The 23,801-nt window shown below is 40.0% G+C and overlaps 1 protein-coding gene across 5 annotated transcripts in view; it reads right to left on the bottom strand.

Moving 5' to 3' along the window:
• The window catches only part of SEMA3D (semaphorin 3D), a 147,443-nt gene that overhangs the window by 72,491 nt on the left and 51,151 nt on the right, over positions 1–23,801 (bottom strand). For all 5 annotated transcript variants that reach the window (XM_075024728.1, XM_075024726.1, XM_075024725.1 and 2 more), the window contains one exon: positions 11,570–11,730. In XM_075024728.1, coding sequence (XP_074880829.1) covers positions 11,570–11,730 — 161 coding nt within the window. The remainder of the gene's footprint in view (positions 1–11,569; positions 11,731–23,801) is intronic.

Genomic DNA, 23,801 nt, shown 5'->3' with positions numbered 1-23,801 from the left:
AAGGATGCACAACTCAACCACATGCAAGAGGGGTTAACCGCTGTAATATTCCCTTTCTCTCACCCAGCTTTTGGCACCTTGTAGGATGTGGCTTGCCACATACACAGGCTCAGTCCCACATTGGTAAGGAAAGCAAAAGAGTGCCCTGTGTCAAATAGCTTTACCACTGTCCAAAATCTACAGTCAGTGTTCCTCCCAATCTGGAAACAGTCTTTTTTATTTCACTTATTCCTCTTCTACTCCCAGTGAAAATGGATGTATTTGCTTTCCACAAGGAAATTAATTTCCTCTCAAGTGCATTTACAATTACCTTTCTGATTAGAAGCTCTTAGTAAAGATAATGTATTTTATGTTACTTAAACCTTGACCTTTTGCAGCTATATTTACTTAAAGTCAGAGATAAGGCAGTATAACAACATCTCCGCACTGGAGCACAAATTTACTTTCCCCGAGCATTTTCTCAGAATGATGTCGTGACGGCATCCAGGTACAGAAACACAGTCTGAAATCAGCCGTGCCAGTGTGTCTGGATTACACGGTGTACAATGCCAGAAAGTACAAAGGAAGGTATTGGGAACATTGCAAAGCCATTGGGAAGAGCTGAAGGTAGCACCAGTGAACTCCTGCGGTCTCTGCCTGGGCAGAGTGGGATGAGTCTCGCTTGTGGCACTGGTCTGGCTCAAGTACTACTGGGTTAAAGAGGAGAGCTGAGGCTTAAGAGGTGCCGGTGAAGAAAAGCTGATGAAAAGGAACAGCTGGAGGACTACAAGGTCATGGATCTCCAAATACATTTGGCCAAGACGACTTAAGCTGAGATCTGATCTTCAGTTCTTTTGTACATAAACTGTATGCCCAATTCTGCCCAAGATCCCTGTATCACTAACAGAGAAGGCTAGAGGTCTTTGAGGGTTTTTGGAGATTTTTGGCCAAAGATTAGTTATCCAATTAGGTAGACAAAATGTCCCTCTGTAGGCTTTTGAAAACGCCCAGCTCTCCTTGCCAACTACACAGAAGAACCAGACCCCAGCTTTGGGAGGCCCAGTTACATTTGAAGTTATCTACTTGAAGGCATCACATAAATTAATGGATTAGACTCTACTCTCAATTCCTCTACAGATTCCTTCATGGGAAATAGAGCTTGTCATACAAGGCTGAGATATACACACCCCCTTTTCTATGTTAATTGACCACAGTCAGTTCTCATAAAAAAATCAATTGTTTTACTTTCTGGCTAGTCAACAGCCTCAGTATTTAGCATTACACAAGGCCACATTAGACAATGAAAAGTGAAGCTAAGTAATCCAACTTTAAAATCAATTTGCAATTATATATGGGGGAGTTAAAGCGATATTTATTTGCTTTCCATAAAAGAAATGAGAGTTTCCCAGAAACTGTCAGTTCTACATTGTAATAGGTCAAGAAAATTGCATAATAAATAATAAGCCAATGTGCTGAGCATAAACTTAATTTTTTATTAGATCACATGGTGTGTAACTGTACCGTAGGTCTGGTTCCCTCAAACACTGAGACACAAGTAACTTTACACATGTAAAATAGTCTCACTGAATTTTCACATGCATAAGCTTATTTACATGCATCTGTGTTGACTTTTCTGTAGGGGGTGAAATTAAGTCTTGGTATTACATTTTATTCAGACAAGTCACTTAGTTTCACAATATGCAAAAAGTAAAAATAGATGTTCCAGTAGTTTCTTTTCTATTTGAAATCTTTGAGCTTGTAGATGGTTTGATGCTTTGAAATTGGTCATTTTGTTTCAGATTTTTTTTCAGTTCACATGCTGAATTTACAATGGTGACATCTTATTTAACAAAGTATTTCCTAAATTCCTCAAAAAGTAAAACCTCAAAGAAAGAGAAAAAAACAAACCCCAAACAACCATACAATACGTAATAATAGTGACAACACTGACATGTAAAATTATAATTATTTCACGTTACAAACAACACAAATTGCATATATAATATATTTCATGGTTGCATCTGTATCTGAAATGTCTGGAGAAACCTTAGAATAGCTAGGTGGGGTTACTGAATTTAGGGGAAGAGTGTATCTAATTGAAATACATGAACTATATACTTAAACAGGATTATTTTCTTCTCTTAATCTTCAGTTTATTTTCCTTGCAAAATATCTCTATCAAAATTCCAAAGGTCAGCTACTGTCATGATTTCCTGATCTTATCTTCTATAGCCCAATAAAAAAAACCCTCACCATTCCTTTTAAATCATTCTACAAATATTTTCTTAAATTTAGCAACAGGAAAGAAATTAAAATCTCCTAATAAATGCAAGTTAGTAAGTTCAATGCTAGCAGAGTGAAAGAAAACCTCCCAGGAGTACAAAATTGAGTAGTACATAAATGTAGAACAGATAAGGTATCACTTTAAAGGGTAGCTGGAAATTGATTTCTGATTAAAAGAAAACATTAAAAACCACAAAGGTCCTTTTCAGATCAGTACCAGAGTTATTTCTAAATGTAGCATTTTTCCTTCCTCCAAACATGCAGTTTTACTATAAGAAAAGAATGAGAAGGGAAAAGTGAATTTAAAAAAAAAAAATTTACATGCAGAAATTGATACATGGATGCTATATATATCATTATATGTATATAGAAATAATAGCTGGACTCACTTCTAAGAGTTTCATTTCAGCTGCCATCTGTCATGAATTAACAATACCGGTTACAAGCGAGTATTTTCCCCACTTTACGTATCTGTCTTCCCCTATCCAATTTTGTTCCTAGGCTAACACTTAGACTATAAATCCTTAGGGGAAGTGATGCCTCAAGGATAAAACAGTGAACTCCAATTCCAAAGAAAGAGTTGTATGAAATTACAGCTTTTTCAAGAATTATTTCTAACGAAGTTACTAAATCTGGGATGATGCAGGGCTTTACCAAAAGAGTGGAAAATACTATATATTGTCACAATACGAAAGAAGAGGAACACAAGATAGCTAAGCAAACTACAGGCCTCTTGTTCTTATTTTATCTGTTTGTAAGGCTTCAGAGCAAATTTTTAGTTATGGAAAGAATAACTTAAGTTTTCAATGAAAATGGAGTAAGGCACAAAAGACAATATAAGTTGGTAAAGAGCTGTTATTCCACCCTAATATTGCACTTTTCTTTAATAACATAGCTGAATTGCATACTATGTTAATGTAGAGTTCCTCTTCATCAGGGCTCCAATTATTTCATAAGTTGCCACATGGAAATTTATTAGCTCAGCTGACAAAAATAGGTATTATTACAAGAAAAAATGGTCTGATGAGTAAAGAACTTATGTTAGAAAGTTACTCATGGAGCTCCTCAAGGAAGAGTGTCAGAGCTCATCCTACTCCCTATACCCCTCCGTAGCCTTGGCAAAAACCCAGCACTCTGCAACGTCTGCAGATGGCACAAAGTTGGGAAGCATCACTAGTACAAATGAAGACTGATAATATTGTGCAGGAAGAATCAATGGGCTAAGAAGACCAGAATATAAACAGTCAGAGGTAATGGGTATCAACTGGTCATAAATAAACATAGATTGTAGATTTAAAAAAAAAATAAATCTGAAACAAGGTTCTGGTCTATAGCAACGATGTTGCTAAAGAAGTGCCATGAAGTCTCCCACAAGGCCCCTTACGGCAGATTTGGACCAGGTTATGGGCGGAATAACTGTGACATGAGGTAGTTGCTGGTGATAGCAGGGAGTGAGGCCAGTCGACCAGCATGACTCCTTCCAGCTCCACGGCCCCAAGATAGTCACGCTCACGCCGGCAGCAGCACTTGAGTGTCCCATTGAGGTCGATGGCTTTCATCAGCCCTGGGAGTTTCACTAGAGCCTCTCACGTGCTTGACGCTGCCCACGTGCTTCTCTATCAGTACAGTCTCTGGTACGAGAAAGCCCAAAGTGGTTTATTAGTGGTACATGCAGCACCAGCAGGGATGTGTCCGTATCTGGAGGGAAGGACATCAGCTGATCAGCATGTCTTGTAACACTCACTCACTGAATTTGAGTCCTGTGAAGAAAGGGATTGCTTCCTTCCTATTTCAAAGGAATAAGAGGTGGTCGAAGCACTTTGAGGAAAATACACGGATTTTAAACAGCTGCTTGATGCAGCAAGAGAAAGCCTGGTTTCTTCCCTTGTGTTATTCTATGTTCTAGATATTCATTATATTGATGCTTGAGGGAAGGCATGCAATAACATTACAGCTTCCTGGGCATCAAAATGTCCATTAAGGCTTTGTGAATCATGTAGACCATAACTCAGAAGCTTAAACTCATTGGTATAAGTGAATTCCCCATATGACAGTCCCAACAGCAGCTTCCAAAGAACAAAGCCATACTGAGCTGTAAACCCATTGTGACACTGGCGTATGCAATATACTCCCCCTGAGAAACTCTCCTCCATGAGAAACTACTCCCCTGCATGAAAAAAAAAAAAAAGGATTCATGATTTAGCCCAAGATGACCATAAAGCAGGTACAGTAAAGAGGGCAACTTGATCCAAAACCACTAAGTAAACCAGGAGACAGTCTAATCCCAGTTTTGCTATTGCCCTACTATATGTGACAGTCAGATCTCAATTTTCGCACCAGTAAAATGACAATAATGTGGCTTGCTTTTTTTTCCTTTTTTTTTCTGAAGAACTTAGTAATTCATAGGTGAAAAATGAAAAGCAAAGAAAAGCAGTAAGGTCAAGGAGCACTGAGATACAGTAGTGATCCAGTAAGACTGTCACACTGCTGCATAAGACACTATCATAAATGTCACACCCCAATACCATAAGACTGGGTGTTCATGGATTGCTTCCTGAGAACTAGGACATTTGTCACTTCTGTATACTGACCCCAGGTCACTTCACTGGAAATTACTGTAAGCACTAGAAATTTATTGAATTTCCCAACAAACACTGGAAAGAATTTAATGCTTTTTTAGTATTATTTTGCTAAAAACAAAGAGTATTTTAATTAATGGGAAAATGAGCTGATTTTAGCATACCATGCATGTATACCAGTTGCTTTCTAAATACCTCACATCTGTTGCATTCGTGTGTGTGGTATGGGAAGTCCACAACTTGGGGAACTGAACAGATTGTTCTCATACACAAATCCTAAGAGGAAGATTACACTAAGCAGTTCTTGTAACTGACTCCCACTGTACTTGCTGTACTCTGGAATTCAATATTCTAAAGTCATCAGCAAACAAAGGAAGTTAATACATCTAAGTTCCTTATCTGAATTTCTTCCTGTATTTGAAACCTAACCAGGCTGTCTTTAGAGTTAGTTTTTTCACCTAGCTTTCTTTTTAACAGTTTTATCAAGGTTTAGCTAACTCTCAGAAATACGTAGAGATCCCTAAAAGCCAGGAATGTATTCTTAAATCTCTTTGATATCTGCCACAGACCTTCCTTCTTCCAACAGGCATTCCTACACCTGATACACTAATTCCCATACCTGAAATATACAGCCAGGGAGATATTTGACTGGAATTTCCAACTCCAATTATTTCACAGTAGCATAAAATTGGATATCTGAAAGGTATAATTCGATATGGCACGGGGAGGGGGGCAGAAAGAGGATATGAGGATCTATTCAGAGTGATTTACAGCGCTGCTGGAAGTGCCAGTGTCAGTGTATGGCATTCTTTATTGTCCCAGTGCTGTCAAACTGAGTAAAATGCACTGGAAGTCAGAGGGAAATAACAGTTGTGTATTTGGATGACACATTCACAGACTTTTGGTAGCTTAAATTTGGCAGGTGGTTGTTAGAGTGAAGTCTCTTATTAGAACCAAATGGGCTTTTTATATTGCATCTGTCTGAGATGAAGCAAGATCTCCACATGCCACAGTTCTCTTAAACTGTGATCCACTCTCCAACACGACTTAAGAAGTAGCCAATGCTTTCAGTACTTAAGGGTTTTCCGAAAAGTGCATTTTCATGTGTATGTTACAAGCATATGTGAAAGCTTAAGGAAAATGGACCAGATGCTGATTTCATTTACACTGGATTAAATCTTGAAAGGCTTCAGTTCTTTTACACTTCATTTTCCACAGTGTAACCACAGCAGATTCTGACTACCGTCTGTTTCTCCTAAGAGGAAACAGTACACCAGGATTTTTAGGGTAAATGGCATTGCTCCTGACATGTTTATCGCTTCAGACTGAAAGCAAATCCTACCTTTGAAAAAGTCAAAGCCCAATATGAGCAAATGTTTTCAGAGAGCAGGATACCGGTGATTCTTTACACCTAAACATATGGGTAAAATATAAAAATGACAGCGGATGTTTATGGAAACATAATTTATGGCAACAATGCAAAAGGAAATAACAGAGACACTCTCTTCCACCTAGGATTGCTGTCATTCTGGTTACATACTGCTTTCTTCACGTCTTGCCCCTGTCTGTTGTTTTGTGTCTGTAAACACTGTTGAAAAGCTTCCGCCTTGTCTACACAGGTGCCTAAATTTAAGTCTGTCAAACTGGAAGTCCCTAACCTGAAGCACCATTATAGCTTCTTCTTACACTCGTCTTTCAGTGCCCACTGCTGACCATCTTTAGGGACAGGACACTTAACTATATGGATACCCATTAAAATCAGTCTTGTTTTATTGTAAATAATAGATAAGATGGTTTCTATTTCTATCAATTTTGGGAAGAAGGGAAATACTCTAAAATAGGTGGAAATGGGTATCTTATGAACTGCAACACCCAGAAAAGTTCCCTTTGTTCAAAAGCAGGGCCATTAGTGTGCATTTACTCCTGGGAACTAATTCCCCACGTGCGGAGGGTCAAACCATGCCCATGTCAAATCTCAGCCTCATCTTAATGAGTTTCTTAGAACTTTTTCTTCTCACAGAGATTAAGAACCAACATGACCCCAGATGGACTCATGACCATCTTCTTCCAGTTCCACTGGGTTTATTCTAAAATTTCCCAGTCCTCATGCCCCCACTTTCAGCACTTTAGATATCTCCAGTGGTTTCCACGTGACTCTTTGGCCTTCAATGGTGTTTGCTGGCAAGCCTTTTTCTTCTGACAGGTCAAGAAAGCTTCACCTTCAGACAGTCTACAGCTTTTGCTGGCCGGCAGAAAGCTAAATTCCTTTGAGCTATAGAATAAGCAGCACATAGCTGTTTAGGAAGGACCAATCTCAGTATTACTGTGTTTCAAGGCTGCAATTAACATCTCAGACTCTGTATGTATTTCTGAGGCTCTGGCTTCATGGCAAGAACCAAAGCATCCCTTCAGTACTGGCTAAATTCCCACTGGGTTCATTGTTAATTGAGACCATGCTTATATAGACTGACAGGAGGATTCCCAGGGCAATGAAGGTAAAATTCAGCTCCTATATCTCGAGGGTGCTGTTTTACATAAATATGCATACGTATTTGTGTATATGTTCCCCTTCCTGCAGAGCTGGGTGGGTCACACTGCAGATATTGCACAAGGATAATAGTGCTGGCATATAACCCCGCTTGGGCTGTTGGTAAGCACTGGAGTTTAGAAAGGTGCAGAATTTCTGCACAGCTATTTCATAAGCACTTACCCAGCTGATACATATCTATGCACATGTATTTTTTACTGTGAAATACAGATAAAAATCAATACGAGAGGGCATTAAAGGATAAGTCACAAGACAGCTGCATCTGGTAATGCCAAAAAATAGCGGCAACTACAAACTAAGGATGCTCCGAGCAACGATAATTTGTGACCCTGTGCCAATACACACTGGGGCAGATGAAAACAACTTGTTCCAAAGCTGCTATTGGGGATCTGACATGTTTATCTGTTTGGCCCACATGTGGCTGTGTCTTCTAGCACTGACAGCTCCTGCAGGTTGGCAGCTTTTCAAAAGCTTGTCAGCCCTTGATAGCATTCCTATTCCTGCAGAGATGGGCGGGTCGCGCTGCGGATTACACAGTGATAATAGTGCTGACATATAACCCCGCTTGCACTGTTAGCCAGCACAGGACTTACAGAAAGGTGCACCGTTTCTTTGCAGCTATTTCCTAAGCATTTACCCAGCTGACAACATTTTGTATTTAGTACTTAGTTAGTTTAAAGAGTAAAATAACAAAGGCTTTAGGCAAACTCACAAGAAAATTCTATGTACCAATGTAAACTTTCCAGCAGGCTCCCAGAGCTTACGAGTCCTATAGAATTTTTTCTCCAGCTTTCCAGCCTCTCATGCTATTGATCATGTTTGTGTGCTTGTTTTACACTGCACTTCTACTGGTTATGGCATAGTTGTCTTCAGATTTATTGTCCATATTTGCAACGTCCTGATAAAGGTTGCTGCTCTCTTCTGCTTTCTTTTGCTGAACATCTTTATTTTATTCATAGGAAGGAACCACAAATCTTCCAGTTTATAAATAGGTTGCAATACTTGTCAGGCATTTAAGGATCTTTCAGGAAAAGACTATGGCACTTGGTAATGCTGTTCCTGCGATAGGAGCTAGAGGCTTCTATTCGGGACAGCTTCACAGAAATTATATCCCTGCTACAGAAAGATGATTAACCTTCGCTAAGCTTTAGATATTTGTAGAGTGCAACCTTTTTAGCTTTCTGCATTTGTCTTTCATTCTGGAGGACTTTTCTATTATGCTATGGTACTTACTGTTGTTTTATAATAAGGTTTGCAAGCACTGGAGACTGGGTGGGCTTGTTCAAGCTGCCAGCTTGTATAGGAAGTTTTCAACAAATTACACAATAATTTGAATAAAAAATACAATGATTTAGGAAATTGGAACTCCAGAAGAACTATTGATTTATTTCATCAGGAAAAATATACCAGGAAATAAAGCCATAACTTAATATATGTAAGTTAAATTAACTAATTTAGGTAAATAATTAGGTTGTAAAAAGGAAGTTATTACATTATATACAAGTATGCATTAGAGAAGGGAGCAGGATACAATGCTTTGGATGTTTCTTTGAAAGACTATTCCAGAAATGTCTTAATATAGAGCATCAGACTCTACAATATAATCTTGCCAAGTAATTATATCCACAGATGAGGATTTTCTGAGAGTAAATTGTTGGGGATCCTGACATGGCTTTTTGAGGGATCAGCAGTTCCTAATGTAACAATATCTGAAATTGAGAGCTTTCTTAAAGTAATCTGAATCTACCCAGCATACAGCATTCTACAGTTCATGTTCAGTTTTGTTTTAAAGAAAGAAAACCCCAAGCGATGCACAATCTTGCATTCTAGTTTCAAAGCTCTTACACCTTTCTTATCCCCTCAACTTACTGTCTTTTAACCCTCCTTCCTCATAGTCATTAATAAACACATCACAGGCAGAAAATTAATATTCTAATCAATTACTTCTCATTTTAGTGGTTGTGTATAAGCAGATTTTTTTTTTTTTTTTCCCAGACGACTCTTACTCCAGAGGAGTACAAAGGACACACTTCAGCCCCTTGTAGTCCCAACATGTGTGGTTTCCTCACACCAGGAAAGCCTGGAAGCGAGCCGCCTGGCCTGGAGCCAACCCAAACCACGGTCAGTCTAAACACAGCCCCGGCAAACGCTACTTTCTGACACTTCGCTGCTACTGGAGAGTATCCTTTAGCATTGGAACCCCGTCAGTGACTGAGATTTATACACAGCCTCTCGTGCAACTTCCTTCATCTCATCTCTTCCCTCCCCAGACAAGTTTCTACCAGCCCAGCACAGAGGAACCAAAGAGAAACGCTTGTGTGATATCATCTCGTGTTACCTGGGCATTTACCTAAGAGGGTAGGTTTATAAAGCTGCTGAATGCCCCCGGAGTTCTTGGAAATCAACACACCACAATGCTTTGCAGAGCTTTTCAGTCAGTTTTAGCTATTTAAATATACTTTTCCTCAGTGTTTTGTCTGAAAAGTTAAACAAGACCTGAATGGTTAAACTAAGAAGTATTTGAACCTGCAGACAATCATTTCTTTAGTCTGGATATGCAAATGGTTATGAATTTTATTCCCTTCTTTCAGGTTACCACAGATACGTAGGCATACGTTCTCTATTCAGCTTACCAAATGCAAATGTTCATTCCAATATGAAGTGAGCCTTTGCTCTACAATATCTGCATTAAATGGCACTGTCTGATTGCACACTAATTCTCCTGGCTCAATCTGTCTTCTGCTCTTCTTGGAAAACACAACATCCATAACGATCAGTGGTGGTTTGGCTAAAGGGAAAATGTTCCCAGCTTGGACAGGGGGGAGGACCACGCGGGGTGCTACCACCTCCAGAAGGCTCTGAACTAATCAAGCCCGCTGAATGTAATGGGAGGTGACAGCACCCAGCATATCTCTCAGGAGGTAAACAGCATCCCACAGAAACAGAAATCTGCTTTTCACACAAGCAAAATTTGTTTTCTACAGAAAGCCTATGCCAGAAATCGTTCTGTAGTCTGAAAATCTGCAATATGAATAATGCTGTTATTAATGCAATATCCTGAGGAGGTGCCGGCTTTTTGAGTAAACTACTGAGATGGCAGACGTAAGTTAAGTGTTTGATAAAGCATCCCAGGGAAGAAATTTCCTGAAACGTTCAGAATCTGAGTTTTAAAGCAACTGGCATATGGAGCATTGCAGAAGTCAAAATAAGAAATAAGATATTCGGCCTTGTACTATATCTCTTCTAGACAATGACAGTAAGTTGCGCTCAAACATGTGGGGCAAAATAGTCTCCCGTTACACCTGCTAAGCCCCCGCGCTGCAGTTGTATTAATTCAGGGTCAGTTACCTCCTCAGAGCTGACAGCAGAACATAGTAATTTTAAACATCCTCCTGGTGCTTAAAGAAAATATCAAACACAGCTGAGAATTTAAATTTTCTTCAGTAAGTAGCATATCTGGAACAAGCAGGAAAGCAGTTTTCATGTGTGTTCCTATGCGAGCATCTGGTTTTCACATGTAGCAGTCAATTGTGCTTACAAAAGCTCATCGTGTCTGCTAGAAACACCGAAGGCTAAATTGCCATCTTACTATCTGGACTTAACACAGTCACAGAGCATGGGCAAGGGAGTACAGTAGATCCCAGTAGAAGGTTCTCCTATCCCTAGTAATTCTAGATATTAATACAAATGTTAATATTAAAATTGCCACTAACACTTTAACTGTAATTTAAACCATCCCAAATGCCTCTGCTCTGTTTAATAGCCCAGTAATGTAATCCCAGTGATGTCAGGAAGCAAGAAAAGGGCTATCTTCAGGTATCTTCTTTCAAATGCTTTTATTTGTGGAGGGTGACCATGACCAGAGAAATTAAGAAGCAAACACTCTGAGCTGCATTTTTGCCTATTTTCTGATATTTTTATATTACTTTCATGCACTTGAGGGCTCCTCCAGGTAGTTGACCTCTTGCAGGACATCAGTCTCACAGGACCTCATATACCATGAGGAATTTAATTTATTAAAGATAAGCCGTATAACTATAGGAGGTGAGATTATCAAATTCTGGTACACAACATTGCATAATGAATCTGCCTGTTACCCGGTGAAATAATAATAAAAAAAAAAGGACAATAACAAGCAAAATTGAACTTATGAGATGAACTCTTTGGAAAATAAACTGACCTTCTTTACATTTTTGTTTAAATCAACCAAGTTGAGTAGGAAGATGTGGTCTTTAGCCCCGATTAGCAGCCGGCCCCTCTCCTCATCTAGCAGCAGGGTTCGAAAATCAAGCCCCTCTGTTGAACCCAGGAATGGGATGCAGCTGTTTGAAAGCAGCAAGTCTGTGGGAAAACGAAGAAAATCTTTATAATCAAAATGTTTACATATGACTCATTGGTGTCTTTTATAAATATATGCAACCAGCATGGAGTATGCCGGTGAGATAACTGCAGTCTTAGAGCATGCCTTTCCAGGGTCATAATACAGTTCCTGTTAACCTTGGTTTTCTTTGCGTTTTTTTACTTCCAAATTGGGTAATATTTACTTTCAAAAAACATTTTTCTGTATGAAACTTTCTTAGAAAATTATGTCTATGACATAAAAGAATCACATTCTTCAATTGAAATTAGAAACAAGAAAAGACACATCTTTGCAAATTATGTGCTATACCTTTCCTTTGTTGTAAGAAAACGAATGGATGTTTATATCATCATACTCATGGATACACATGATCAAAGATCACTTTCTCACTATATTTGGTACTCTACATATAAAGCAGCAAAGAAGGTCAATGCCAGCAAAGAACAACTAGGAGCAGGAAACAGTGGTAAGATGTGGCAGGTATCATAGACTCACAGAATGTTTTGGGTTGGAAGGGACCTTCAAAGATCATCTAGCTCCACCCCCCCCCGCCATGGGCAGGGACACCTTCCACTACACCAGCTTGCTCCAAGCCCCATCCAACCTGGCCTTGAACACTGCCAGGGATGGGGCAGCCACAGCCTCTCTGGGAAACCTGTGCCAGCGCCTCAATCACCCTTACAGTAAAGAACTTCTTCCTTACATCTAATCTAAATCTCCCCTCTTTCAGTTTAAAGCCATTACCCCTTGTCCTGTCACTACATGCCCTTGTAAAAAGTCCCTCTCCAGCTTTCTCGTAGGCCCCCTTTAGGTACTGGAAGTCTGCTATAGTCTCCCTGGAGCCTTCTCTTCTCCAGGCTGAACAACCCCAACTCTCAGCCTGTCTTCATAGGAGACATGTTCCAGTCCTCTGACAACTTTCATAGCCCTCCTGTGGACCCTCTCTAACAGGTCCATGTCTTTCTTGTACTGGGGACCCCAGAGCTGGACACAGCACTGCAGGGGGGGTCTCATGAGAGCAGAGCCCAAGGGCAGAATCACCTCCCCTGACCTGCTAGCAACGCTTCTTTTGCTGCAGCCCAGGATATGGTTGGCTTTCTGGGCTGCAAGCATACATTGCTTGCTCATATCCATTTTTTCAGCTACCAGTGTCCCAAGTCCTCCTCTACAGGGTGGCTCTCGATCCATTCATCACCCAGTCTATACTGATATTGAGGATTGTCCCATTCCAGGTGCAGGACCTTGCACTTGGCCTTCTTGAACTTCACATGGTTTGTATGGGCCTATTCCTCCAACCTGTCAAGCGTCCTTCAAAGATCATTTAGTCCAACTAGATGAGGTACGGCATCCCTTCCCTTAAGTGTATCAACTGCACCACTCAGCTTGGTGTCATCCACAAACTTGGTGAGGCTGCCACTATGTCATTGATGAAGATATTATATAGCATTGGTCCCAGTATGGATCCTTGAGGGACACCACTCATTACTGATTTGCACCTGGACATTAAGCTGTATATATGGTTGAGAAGAACTGGAAGGAGGTAACATCCATAATGGGTATAGAAAGTTTGATATAAGGTTCGGTTTGTCCATTGTCTAATATTAAGATCTGGTGGCATTATAGAGAATTGCTAAAATTAAATGTTCAATTACTATCATTTCAATTGCGAATTGAGATCTGAATCAACAACCGTCGAGAAGAGGTATATCCCTAGGGCACACTGTTGAAATGAAGGCAATATGGAAGCATTTTAAGGGCAGCATCCAGTAGCAACATCTCTAAGAACTTGAGGTCTTTACTTTCCTTACAGAGGTGGCAATGGGTGGCTGTTCCTGCATCCTTGCCCCCTCTACAGAGGAAGTTTTCCTTATTAAAAACACAAATTTGACACTTACTTACATTTTACTGTGATTTAATAGTGCCTTCCAATCTCTTTCAAAAGGTATTTAAGAAAAACAGGTTTCTCTATGAATCTAATGAAAGAATCTACGCTTCTCCTGTAAAAATCTAAAAGGGTGTAAAGTAAATAATCTGTGACCTTTTGCTTAATGAAGGTTCTGTGGATGTAATTCTGCATGAGGACACAAACAATGTGTAGAAAAGAGCACAACAAGAGCTTAGTCTTGTTGGGTAGTCATTAATTTGGGGAGAATGAAAATAAACATGTGAATCAGTTTCTCCCCAAGCAAGCTCTCCAAGTTAAACTATCCAGAAATCTTTGGACAGAAAAGCAAATCCTGTATTTATCGGAACATAAAATTAAGGGTATTTCCACCTTTCAGGCACTGGATGGACAATGTATCCATCCTGCTAGAGAGGCTGGACTTAGAGCACAAGTTATTTACACTTCCTGATCATGATGAAAAGCATGGCCAGGGTTTTTGCAGAGTAACTCCTGAACAAAATAAAGAGGAAAAAAAAAAAACCAAAACAACAATTTTTTTTCTCCAAGGTCTCTCACAAAAACATGTGACAGGCAAAGCAAAGATTAAGTCCTGTTACTGGCTAATAAACAGCACTGTGGAAGAAAAAATATTTTATCATTATTAATCTGACTACCTGGTATATAATTATGACAATTATTTCTTGGCTCAGTCACTTCTTCTTAAGCTTGTGTGGTTTTGTCTGGCTCACTGCTAAATGTTGTTACAGTACCGTCTGAAAACAAATTCTCTTGTATTGCAGCTCGTATTCCCCTAGGTGAGATTTATTTGGCAGTACTTTGGAAAAAATCACTTCACATTGAGAAAATTAAATCCAATGTTAAGCACTACACTGCTTTACGCCAGCACTGTCCTATCGTTTGTGAAGACAAAGATGTCAGGTGGTTTTTTTCTAAATTAGCAACACTTTAAAAGACCTGCTTATTAATTGACAGCAAGATCGTTTAGGAACAACTTATGGTTAGCACAGTACTATAAAACCCTCAGTCCCATCCAAACTACTTCTTACACTAGAGACTGCTGACAAATAGCCTGGCTGAAGAATAGCCAAACCAGTATAATAAATAAATACAGATTTTAAATAAGAAAAAGAAAATCACTGTAAACACAGAACTTCCGAAGCTTAGCTCACTCCACTAGTGTGTTTTCACCCAATAAGAAATAAAGATGTAGTGCTCCTGACACTTGTTCCTGGGTTCTCTGATACAGGACAGCCACTTCTAGTGAAACTTTATATTAATTTGTGTGTGCGATGTAGATGTGTCTTCATTAGATGTCATACTCTGTACAAACCTCCTCCCTTGTTTTTTCTGACTGGGAATTCTTGGTACTGGATATGATGGAGCTGTTTATTGGGACAGGGTTCTCTGATGCTGATCACAGCACAGCAGGAGGTTTTAGCTGCCTGGGGCTACTCAAATTATTCTCAGTTGATCTCTAAAATACTGTTAATCAGTTGGCCATTGCTGGAGCACATAATTTCTGAGTAATTGTCTTTCTCTTCTCCACCCATGACATAAGAGCTGGCTGCATTACTAGATTATCTGATCCATTGTAATAAACGCAAATAAATTAAATCTTTTCTGATGACAAGCTTCCAGTGGTATCACAGTGCTCACCTGTGGGACATGGATAACAGATGCAGAATATGAAGGAAAATTCCTTCTCATCTCCAGCCATAGGAATTTGATCTGAATAAGGATAAATTATATGTTTGTGCAAATGCTCTAAAGCACTTTCATCACTTATAGTCATGCAATGCATGGGCCTTTGCAAGTGTGTCACTTGCCAAAATATGTAGACCTGATTCTCCACAAACCTGAAAAGAGATGACTGAGACTGCTCTCCACTTCCCACTTCTTTCCTATTTGGAAGGAACGATCTCTGTAGTGACCATCCCAAAAGGACATTTGTCATCTATTGCTTAACACTTCTAGTATTTCTCAGTAAAGAACCACCTAGGACAGCTACAATGGGGAGGGAAAATGTTGTCTCATGGCTGAAACGCCCAGATGAGAATGAGCCCTGCCTGGTGCCTTGTACAGTCATTTCTTTCACTTCATCATAAGGAAAACATCTGCAAAATGTTCCAGATTCAAATGACAGCATTGCACGCTGATTTCTTACTGATGTAAATGACAACACAAGCTGTAAAGTGGTGAAGAATCAGGTCTGGGCAGTTATTTACTAACTATTGGAAAGAGCTTGGAAATAAGACTCTGAACATGGCCACTGATATGATGACCTACTGAAACATAACCTAATAAAATTTGTTAAGTAAACATTGAGAGCTGATTAAATTACAGCCAAATTAATCATTGCTCACACTCCATAAAAGCGAAAAATCCAATCTCATGGGTTGAAATTGCCCTTCACAGTGAGAAATATTTATTGTCACCAAGGATATTACACTGGAAAAATTTACTGTGAAAAGCACATTTGCCCAATGGTTTTCAAGCTTAGAGCTTAGACAAAACTGTTGTTTTGAATCACTGCATCTCTGTAGCCAGGCTAATACACAAACAGCATTCTCACAATGCACAGAAAAAAAGCTAGTAACAGGGATGGTCTTTCACAAGTACATGTTTAGCACTCAGTTTATAGTCTGCATTTGCTGTTTTACTGAAAATTAAATACTTTTTTCCAGTCTGGTAATTAAATGAATATTCAGCAAAGTCCCTTTCTGGGTTAATAATATTTCACTGCTGAGTGGTAGAAGCTGGAATAGTGACTGGTTTTTATTAATTTAGAAAAGTATCTCAGTGGACTTGGCTTACAACAGCATGATCATTGCTTGCTTAAATAATCTCCAGCAGCAGAGCCACGGCATAAAGGCTTTGAATGAAAAAATGTCATTCTGTTCTGATAATATGTATTTACATTTATACAGCACATTCAGACTTCTTAGCCTCAAGTCACGTATGTGGTGACCATGTTGCCATTCCTTGAGTCCAGCATGGTGTAAGCATGCAGCAATCTGGAACCACTTGGTCGAGACTCAGAATTGCCTTTGTGGCCAGTCACGGACATTTTTGTGATGATAGGCCATGCCTAAATTGGCAGAAAGGGAATTCCTCAACCTGTTTCAGAACAGCTACTTCTAATGACAGCTTTGAAGGACTCTGAATTTAAAGGCTGTATCATTCTGTAATTTTCATATACAGTAAAAAACAAATGTCACATCATTTTCCTCTAGATAGGAGCAAGTCCTTTCACATGCTGGAAAATACCCATGACATTTTACATGGGTATTGTGTGAATCCTCAACTAAATTTTGGGCATAAAAAAATCTCCATATAGCATGAATACAGCCATTTACTTAAATCCTAAAGTATTCTGATTTTAAAAGATCCAATTGACCCCAGATGTATCTTTATGAAGGCAAAGAGCATAGTTTCAGTCTACTACCAATCTCTACTACATATTGCAAGAAGCAAGTTATATTTCGTTTAGCTGCATCTCACCATGGGCAATGATGATTTGTTGTGTGTACCATGTGGCTCTCATTGCTCTACAATGAATTTTATTTGGCCTGAAGGAAAATGTCATATTCATGGCACAGCAGGGCCTTTCCAAAAAGATATGGATTACTGGGAACAGAGAAAACATGATTTCTTATTGGCACAACATTGTGTCAAAATCTTGATTTTCTTTCTGAGTAGTCCCCCAAACTACCTTGTACTTCACCACATATGTGGAGATTAGGCACTTCTATTCCACTTTTAGGATTGAAGATTGTTCTCCAGGAGGGTATTACAGTCTAAGAAGGTGACAATGGAAAGAGAACTTTTTCAAAGATTGCTTCAAAATTCAGGAACAGTTTGCTGCAGGATATAAGGCATTTCAGGGCATTTTCACTTCGAGCTTTAGGCACTTCTGTGGGCCTGCTCAGCAATCAGCAAACTTAACATTTTGCACATCTATATTTGTAAATACTTATTGATAGATGTCAAATCTGTCAGCATTTTACAACCCAGAAAACTCATAAGTAATTAAAGTAGGTCCATTATGCACTATGCTTCTCGAAGCAGCATTACAGACAATGGTAACTAAGCGATAGCTCTCTCTGTGCAGTGCTGTGAAGACTTTTTTTACACCTTTCATCGGGAAGGGACAGATCATCTTACCTTCAGATAACCTTCACAACAGCTACTCCACTCATAAAGAGGAAGAAAAAAAAAAAAGAGAAAAAAAAGCAGTAACTCACGCTGTGGGACCTGATTCTTTTTTGTACCATAAAGCTCACTTGAAAGGAAGTGCTTCTGCCAGATCAGAATTGAGACTACTGCAGATTTTTTAGTTCATCTATTTCAGAGCTGGGGGTTATAATCAATCTAGAGTTCTGTCTTTGACTTGGTGTTTTTTAAATCTGCAAAACCGGTAATACTGTAAAATAAAATAGGTAGGTCCTTACCACCAAAAATACACCCAGTTAAACCATGAACTATACAATTCTGTCTAATGTTTCTGGAAGTGTATTTTAGTTGCATTTTAACTTCAAATAAATTTGACTAGTGAACCAGCTGCGCAAATAACTTGTAAAGTGTTATTATTGCAGAAGTGATTAAAAGCTGCTTTGTGACTTCATGTTATTGGTGAAAAAATGCAAAGGCCCGATTCACAAGCTTCACAGAGCCAAAACAAATAATTAACTTTAGACAGCACAACTGAAAATGTATCTGAGCGAAACATTTGTTTTTCTGAAGAAGACCTAAGACCATGGATTTGCACAGGTTCCCTTTTCCTAAGTAGTTTATCTTTCTTGCAAAACTGCCAAAGTAAGCAAACTCACGGTTGTTTGCAAGGCAAAATTAAATCACCTTTTTTTTTTTTTTTTTTAAAGTGATACTGTGGATATTTAAAGAATATGCACTACAAGTGTAATTCAATATAAATGATTGGCAAGCATATGAGCTTTGGTAATGTACAGATAATTGTTGGCATCTCATCACACATACCTATCCATTAAGAACGCCTGGAATATTGATGGACTCAAATAGTACCAGATCTCCTCTTTAAATGAAAGGGAGAACATGCAAACAATGAGCTCATCACCTCTATTTCCTCATTTTCAATTGTCAGGATGGAACTTCTGCCTTTTTTCCCTTCACCTCTCACAGATTCTCAGCCTGTGTAATGGGTAAATAATCTGAGTCATTTGACTGAAATCTGCTTTCTTCCACTTCACTCTTACTTCAAATTCCCTTCAAAGTATCCTAATGGTGAGAGGGTATTGCTCATAAAATAGAAGAACATAAGACTTTTTCCTTATACCTAGCAGAGTAAAATTTTAGGCCATTATTGAAGTCAGAGGCCAGTTTTCTCCTCGAACATATAGATGAGGAACTGTCAACTTAACTAGAGACCACGCTCTAGCCCTGTCTTTTGTAATTACCTTCCAGCGACAGATAAAACCTCTGCCCTATTCTGAGGGAGATGGCTTATAAACTCATTTATTCCTAAAGCTATTCTGAAAACCCACATTACTAGATCCATAGTGGCAAATAAGCTATGAATTTACTGACTCCAGGAAAAGGCAGCTTTAAATGAATTCTGCTACTTCCACTCTCTCTAGTTAGAATTTCAATTTTTAGATGCCTTGGAACAACTCAAAATAATGTCATTCATTCCCTGGTTAAGCATTTCCCAGCCTCTTGTCCTTCCCAATCTATCAGCCAGTCAAATTCATAGAAAGCAAGAGAGCTATGATAGGCTTCAGGTGGAAATAATGGCAAAACCCTCTTTGACTGGCTGATTTGGAAAAGCCGAGTTAAACTCACTGATTGTGAATCAGTTTTACCGCTCCAACTAGTCTACCAACTCATCTCATCAGCCTCACAGCTGCCTTTAGGTGCATAACCATGTGGCCTGCAGTCAGAAAGGCATGAATTTTATGAAGGACATAGCCATGGGGAATGAAGTGTGGAGATTAGTCCACATTCTGAGGAACACCGGCAGAAACAAAATGCACTGACAGTAGGTTGTGTCTAGTAGACATCTAGTGTCAAAACCATCTCAGGGATCTGGGACTTGCATTAACGTGCATGAATGAACACACTCCACTCTGCAGCAGCGGACTCATTCTTTCCTGCTTGGATGGAGACATGTATTGCACTTTGCAAGTATGTCCAGGTGTTAAAAAAGTAACATGGTGATCATATTTAGCACTTTAAGGCACATAGCTCTTCCTTTGTCAAAGTATGGTTCATAAAATTATATGCAGTGCTGTCCCTCCTTTCCAAACAAATTACTGTCATTATATTGCACTTGCCTTCAAAATAGTACCAACCCTTCATTTCAGACTTTGCTTTCTTCAGAGTGATGCAAAAATGGCTAGAGCATTTTCAAGCACCTGTACCTGTGATTTTCTACTAACTGCATCTTCAGAGAACCTTCTGAGACATGATATTCCTTGGAGAAGGACAGCACCCTGAGCACAGACAGAGGAGCTCTTTGCTACATCTTATAGCCCATATATCTGTGGGCTGGTAAAGCAACAGCAGGTTGTGCTATTTCTTCTGCCCATACTATCTGGTAGCTGCTGTACAGAACATGACACATTTTTAAATCCTTACTCAGTTTTTGCTCTGTTGATGAAATTCCAGCCTTAGAACGTAAGATAAGTGGACTTTGTTTCACACTTGGAGCAAATGAGAATATTGTTGTGGATTTCAGTCTCCAGGATTTAAACCTGCAAGGAGTTTTCTCAAGTAAATCTGAGGTATAATTGGCTACGGAAACCTGGATGTGGCTCAGTAGCTGGTCTGACACTACTGATAGGTGCTGACAGATCTCTTTAGGAGTCTGACTTACTTTACTCAGACCTGCTTTCTCAGACTGCACATCTGACTCCAGGACTCACTCCATTGAGCCTACAGCTGTTATATATGAAAGACATTGCTTTTAAAATGGTCAGATATCGTAATAATATGTTCATTTTAACATTTTTTCTCACCAGGTTCAAATGTATTTGCCAGCTTCCTAATGAGCGTACTGTTCTTAACAAAGTAGACAAGGTTTCATGCTAAAAGATGAGAGACCTTGAACTGCAGTGCCATGAACAACCCTGCCGTAATAAAAGTGTCAGATGGCATGGGCCTGGAAAACACATTCATATCAATACTAACAGGCTTAGGAGAGATACCGAGCAGCATGAGCTACTCGTGAAGAAGGTGAGTTGACAGTGCAAAGCACAGTTAATGCCAAACAGATTTGCTTGCTCAGTTACTTCATTAGTGCCTCTGTTTTCAAGACTTAAAAGAACGGCTCACAGACAAAAAAATCCCGATTTGCTGCCTATCATTGCTATTTGCAATTTCCATCCTAGTGTAACTGTATACTACGCACGAGTTATAACCAGCATCTGTGAGCAACACAGATTTTTATGAAAGCATGCAATAGCTGTACGTCCCACCCTTCCCCACCCTCTGCACGCTCCACAGACACACACCCCACTTGCACTTGCATTAAGACTTGGAGCCAGACCCTCAGTTTAACCACGGGGACCTGCAATAATTTTATCGGCTAAAGATCTAGCCCTGGGTGTATAGCGAGAAGCCGTGGGGGCCGTTCTTCTCTCCAACTCCAAGCATTGGACCAGAGCCCATACAAGCTGTACGCTAAGGCTGAAAAGCTAAATAAGATACAGAGATAAAGTCCTAACTACTAACAGCATGTGTCCCTGCCAAAGGGGCTGACGAGAGCTGGAGCTGGTGCAAGAGAAAGGGCAGGTCCATGCATCTGGGAGCAGATGAGCAGGGAAAGAAGTGGATATGTGTGTTTGGGGAGAAGGAAGCAGGGAGGGAGATGTCCTCCTTCCAGCAGCATCATGCTGTTATGTTGGCCCAGCTGCCACGAAACCACCATTGGAGAGAGCCTGTAAGATCTCTTAAGTGCTGATGGTCCTTCATCACCCTTACCGCCGTCCCCCTGAGGGCCAGGAAATTTCCTCACAACCGGCTTTGAAAAGCTCTTCTGGTTTCTCGACTCAACCGAGACAGGTCCAGATGGACGAGGAGGCAGAGCAGCTACAGTAAAGGAGTTGAAACCAGGTCTGGGAAACAATAACCAGCTCACCAGCGTGACCTGCTACCCAGGGAGCAAAGGCAGAATTTGGCAGGGCTGAAGGGGCTGCGGGGGGAGGAGTGCCTGCACAGGAAAGGAGGCGAAGGGCAGGGACCTCCGCCAGCAGATTTACCTGTCAGTGGAACAGATATTTCCGCTGTTGGCAGCAAAGCTGCTTTAGGAGGTTCCTGCTTGCTCTGCCCACACGTAACTGCATGTTCCTGGCCCCGCAGGGGGGGTTCCCTCGCTGACATGGGACAGATAATCTTTCTTTCCCATGCTCTGAATGAGGAACTTTTATGATGGCAGCGGGGGCATTAATATTTTAACTGTTTCTACCATCATGACTGCTAGCTGAGCTCACAAGGCAAAATCAATAACCCTGCTCTAAATTGCTGGAGAAGAGCAGTACAGAGATGCAATTGCTATAGGGAAGCACGGTTTAAGTCAGTTGTTACCTGGGGTAGCTGCACAGGATGGACATTCTCTAAGAAAATGTGGTTTAAACAGAGAATGACTGTTTTCAGGAAACTTCAAAGATTTCTCTCCTTATATTCTTTTTCCAGTTTTCCAGATATATTTTATTTGTTTAAAAAGCAAGCAAGGGTAGCAAGGTAACTCAATTGGCTAATGTGAAGGTACGTTTTCAAAATAGTTTTGCACTGGCAATAGCAAAGGACTTCTTCCAGCAACGAAAATAAAGCCAATTCACTTTATAATAGCTTGGACTAGCATAATGTTCTCCTATGGCAAAGTGAAATATAGTTATCAGTTATACTTTCTGATATTGACAGGAGTTAAGTCCTTATGAAGCCATTAAAACTAGAGGTCACTGAATATCTGCATTAACTCCTTTATATGCTAGTGGTTTGTGTTGGAGTTGTGCCTAGCAACTTCGGTCAGATTCAGTTAGTTGTTTGTGTTGGAGTTGTGCCAAACAACCTCTGTCAGATTCAGAGGTCCACGTGCAGATGTGCAGGTGGACCCAATATCTGCCCTGTAGACTTCAGCAATGTTGTGATAGGACTTACTAACGAAAAATTGCAGGGCAAGGGATATCAGAGATGTGTGTCTGCACAAGATAACCATGTGCACCATCATATTACCTCCTGCAAATCATTAGTATAGGAGCACAAGCTATTATCTAATATTGGAGGGGGGGTGTGATATTTTTTATTATTAATATTTACATTTATTTACCCATTTTGGGGCACCAGTGGGTGTCATATAGACTGCTGTTGTGTTACATATTTAGTGAGAAATACTTTTCAAAGAAATCCAGGGTGCATGGATGATGCAGAGGGATTTGTATAGTCTTCCCAAAGCTGCCAGATAAGTTGAAGGTAAAATTTTGCTGTCTTCAGTAACCTCTTAGCCATTAAACTCTGTGGTACAACACAGCATACTTCTCTGGGACAGCCAGGATTTGGATCTCGAAGGAGAATGCCTGTTTTCTTGAATTAGTGGAAAAAAGGTACCTTTGTCACTCCCACCCATGTCTGAATGCCTCCCTTAACCACAGCTAGCCAATCCCTCTGACTTCTCCGATAGTGCTCTGGCATGATAAAGGAAATGTTGTCTCTGTCTCTTTCTGCAATCTCTTTGTGTATTTATCTCCAAAGGACTTTGACTACGGAACAGACCTCCCCTGCAACCCTCGGCCCTTCTTTGAGGAACTCGTCTATAAATGGAACAGCAGAAATGGGGAGGGAGGAAAGGGAAATAGGATGTGACTCGAGGACCTGCGCCGCGACCACAGATGTCCACTGCTAGACACACACTGACGTCAAGAGGATCATGCCCTCAAATTAGTACATCGAAAGAGAACAAGGCTGGGATCTTTGAAACTACTCAGGATTGGGTTTGCTTTACAAACTTCTCGAGTAAAAGTGCTGTTAGACAAATATTTCTGAAAGTACCCTCTTCGAAGCTGATGCCACTGACCATGTATCTTCCCCACATTCTTCTTCTAGGGAAGCAGTTTTCAGTGTTGTCTCATCCTCCTTTTTACAAAGGACCACTCATTCTTCCCAATGTCTTACTCT

Source organism: Buteo buteo, chromosome 4 (genome assembly GCF_964188355.1).
Source record: "Buteo buteo chromosome 4, bButBut1.hap1.1, whole genome shotgun sequence".
Classification (NCBI taxonomy): domain Eukaryota; kingdom Metazoa; phylum Chordata; class Aves; order Accipitriformes; family Accipitridae; genus Buteo; species Buteo buteo.
The sequence above is the reverse complement of the archived record's forward strand: the minus strand, read 5'-3'. Positions and strand labels throughout refer to the sequence as shown.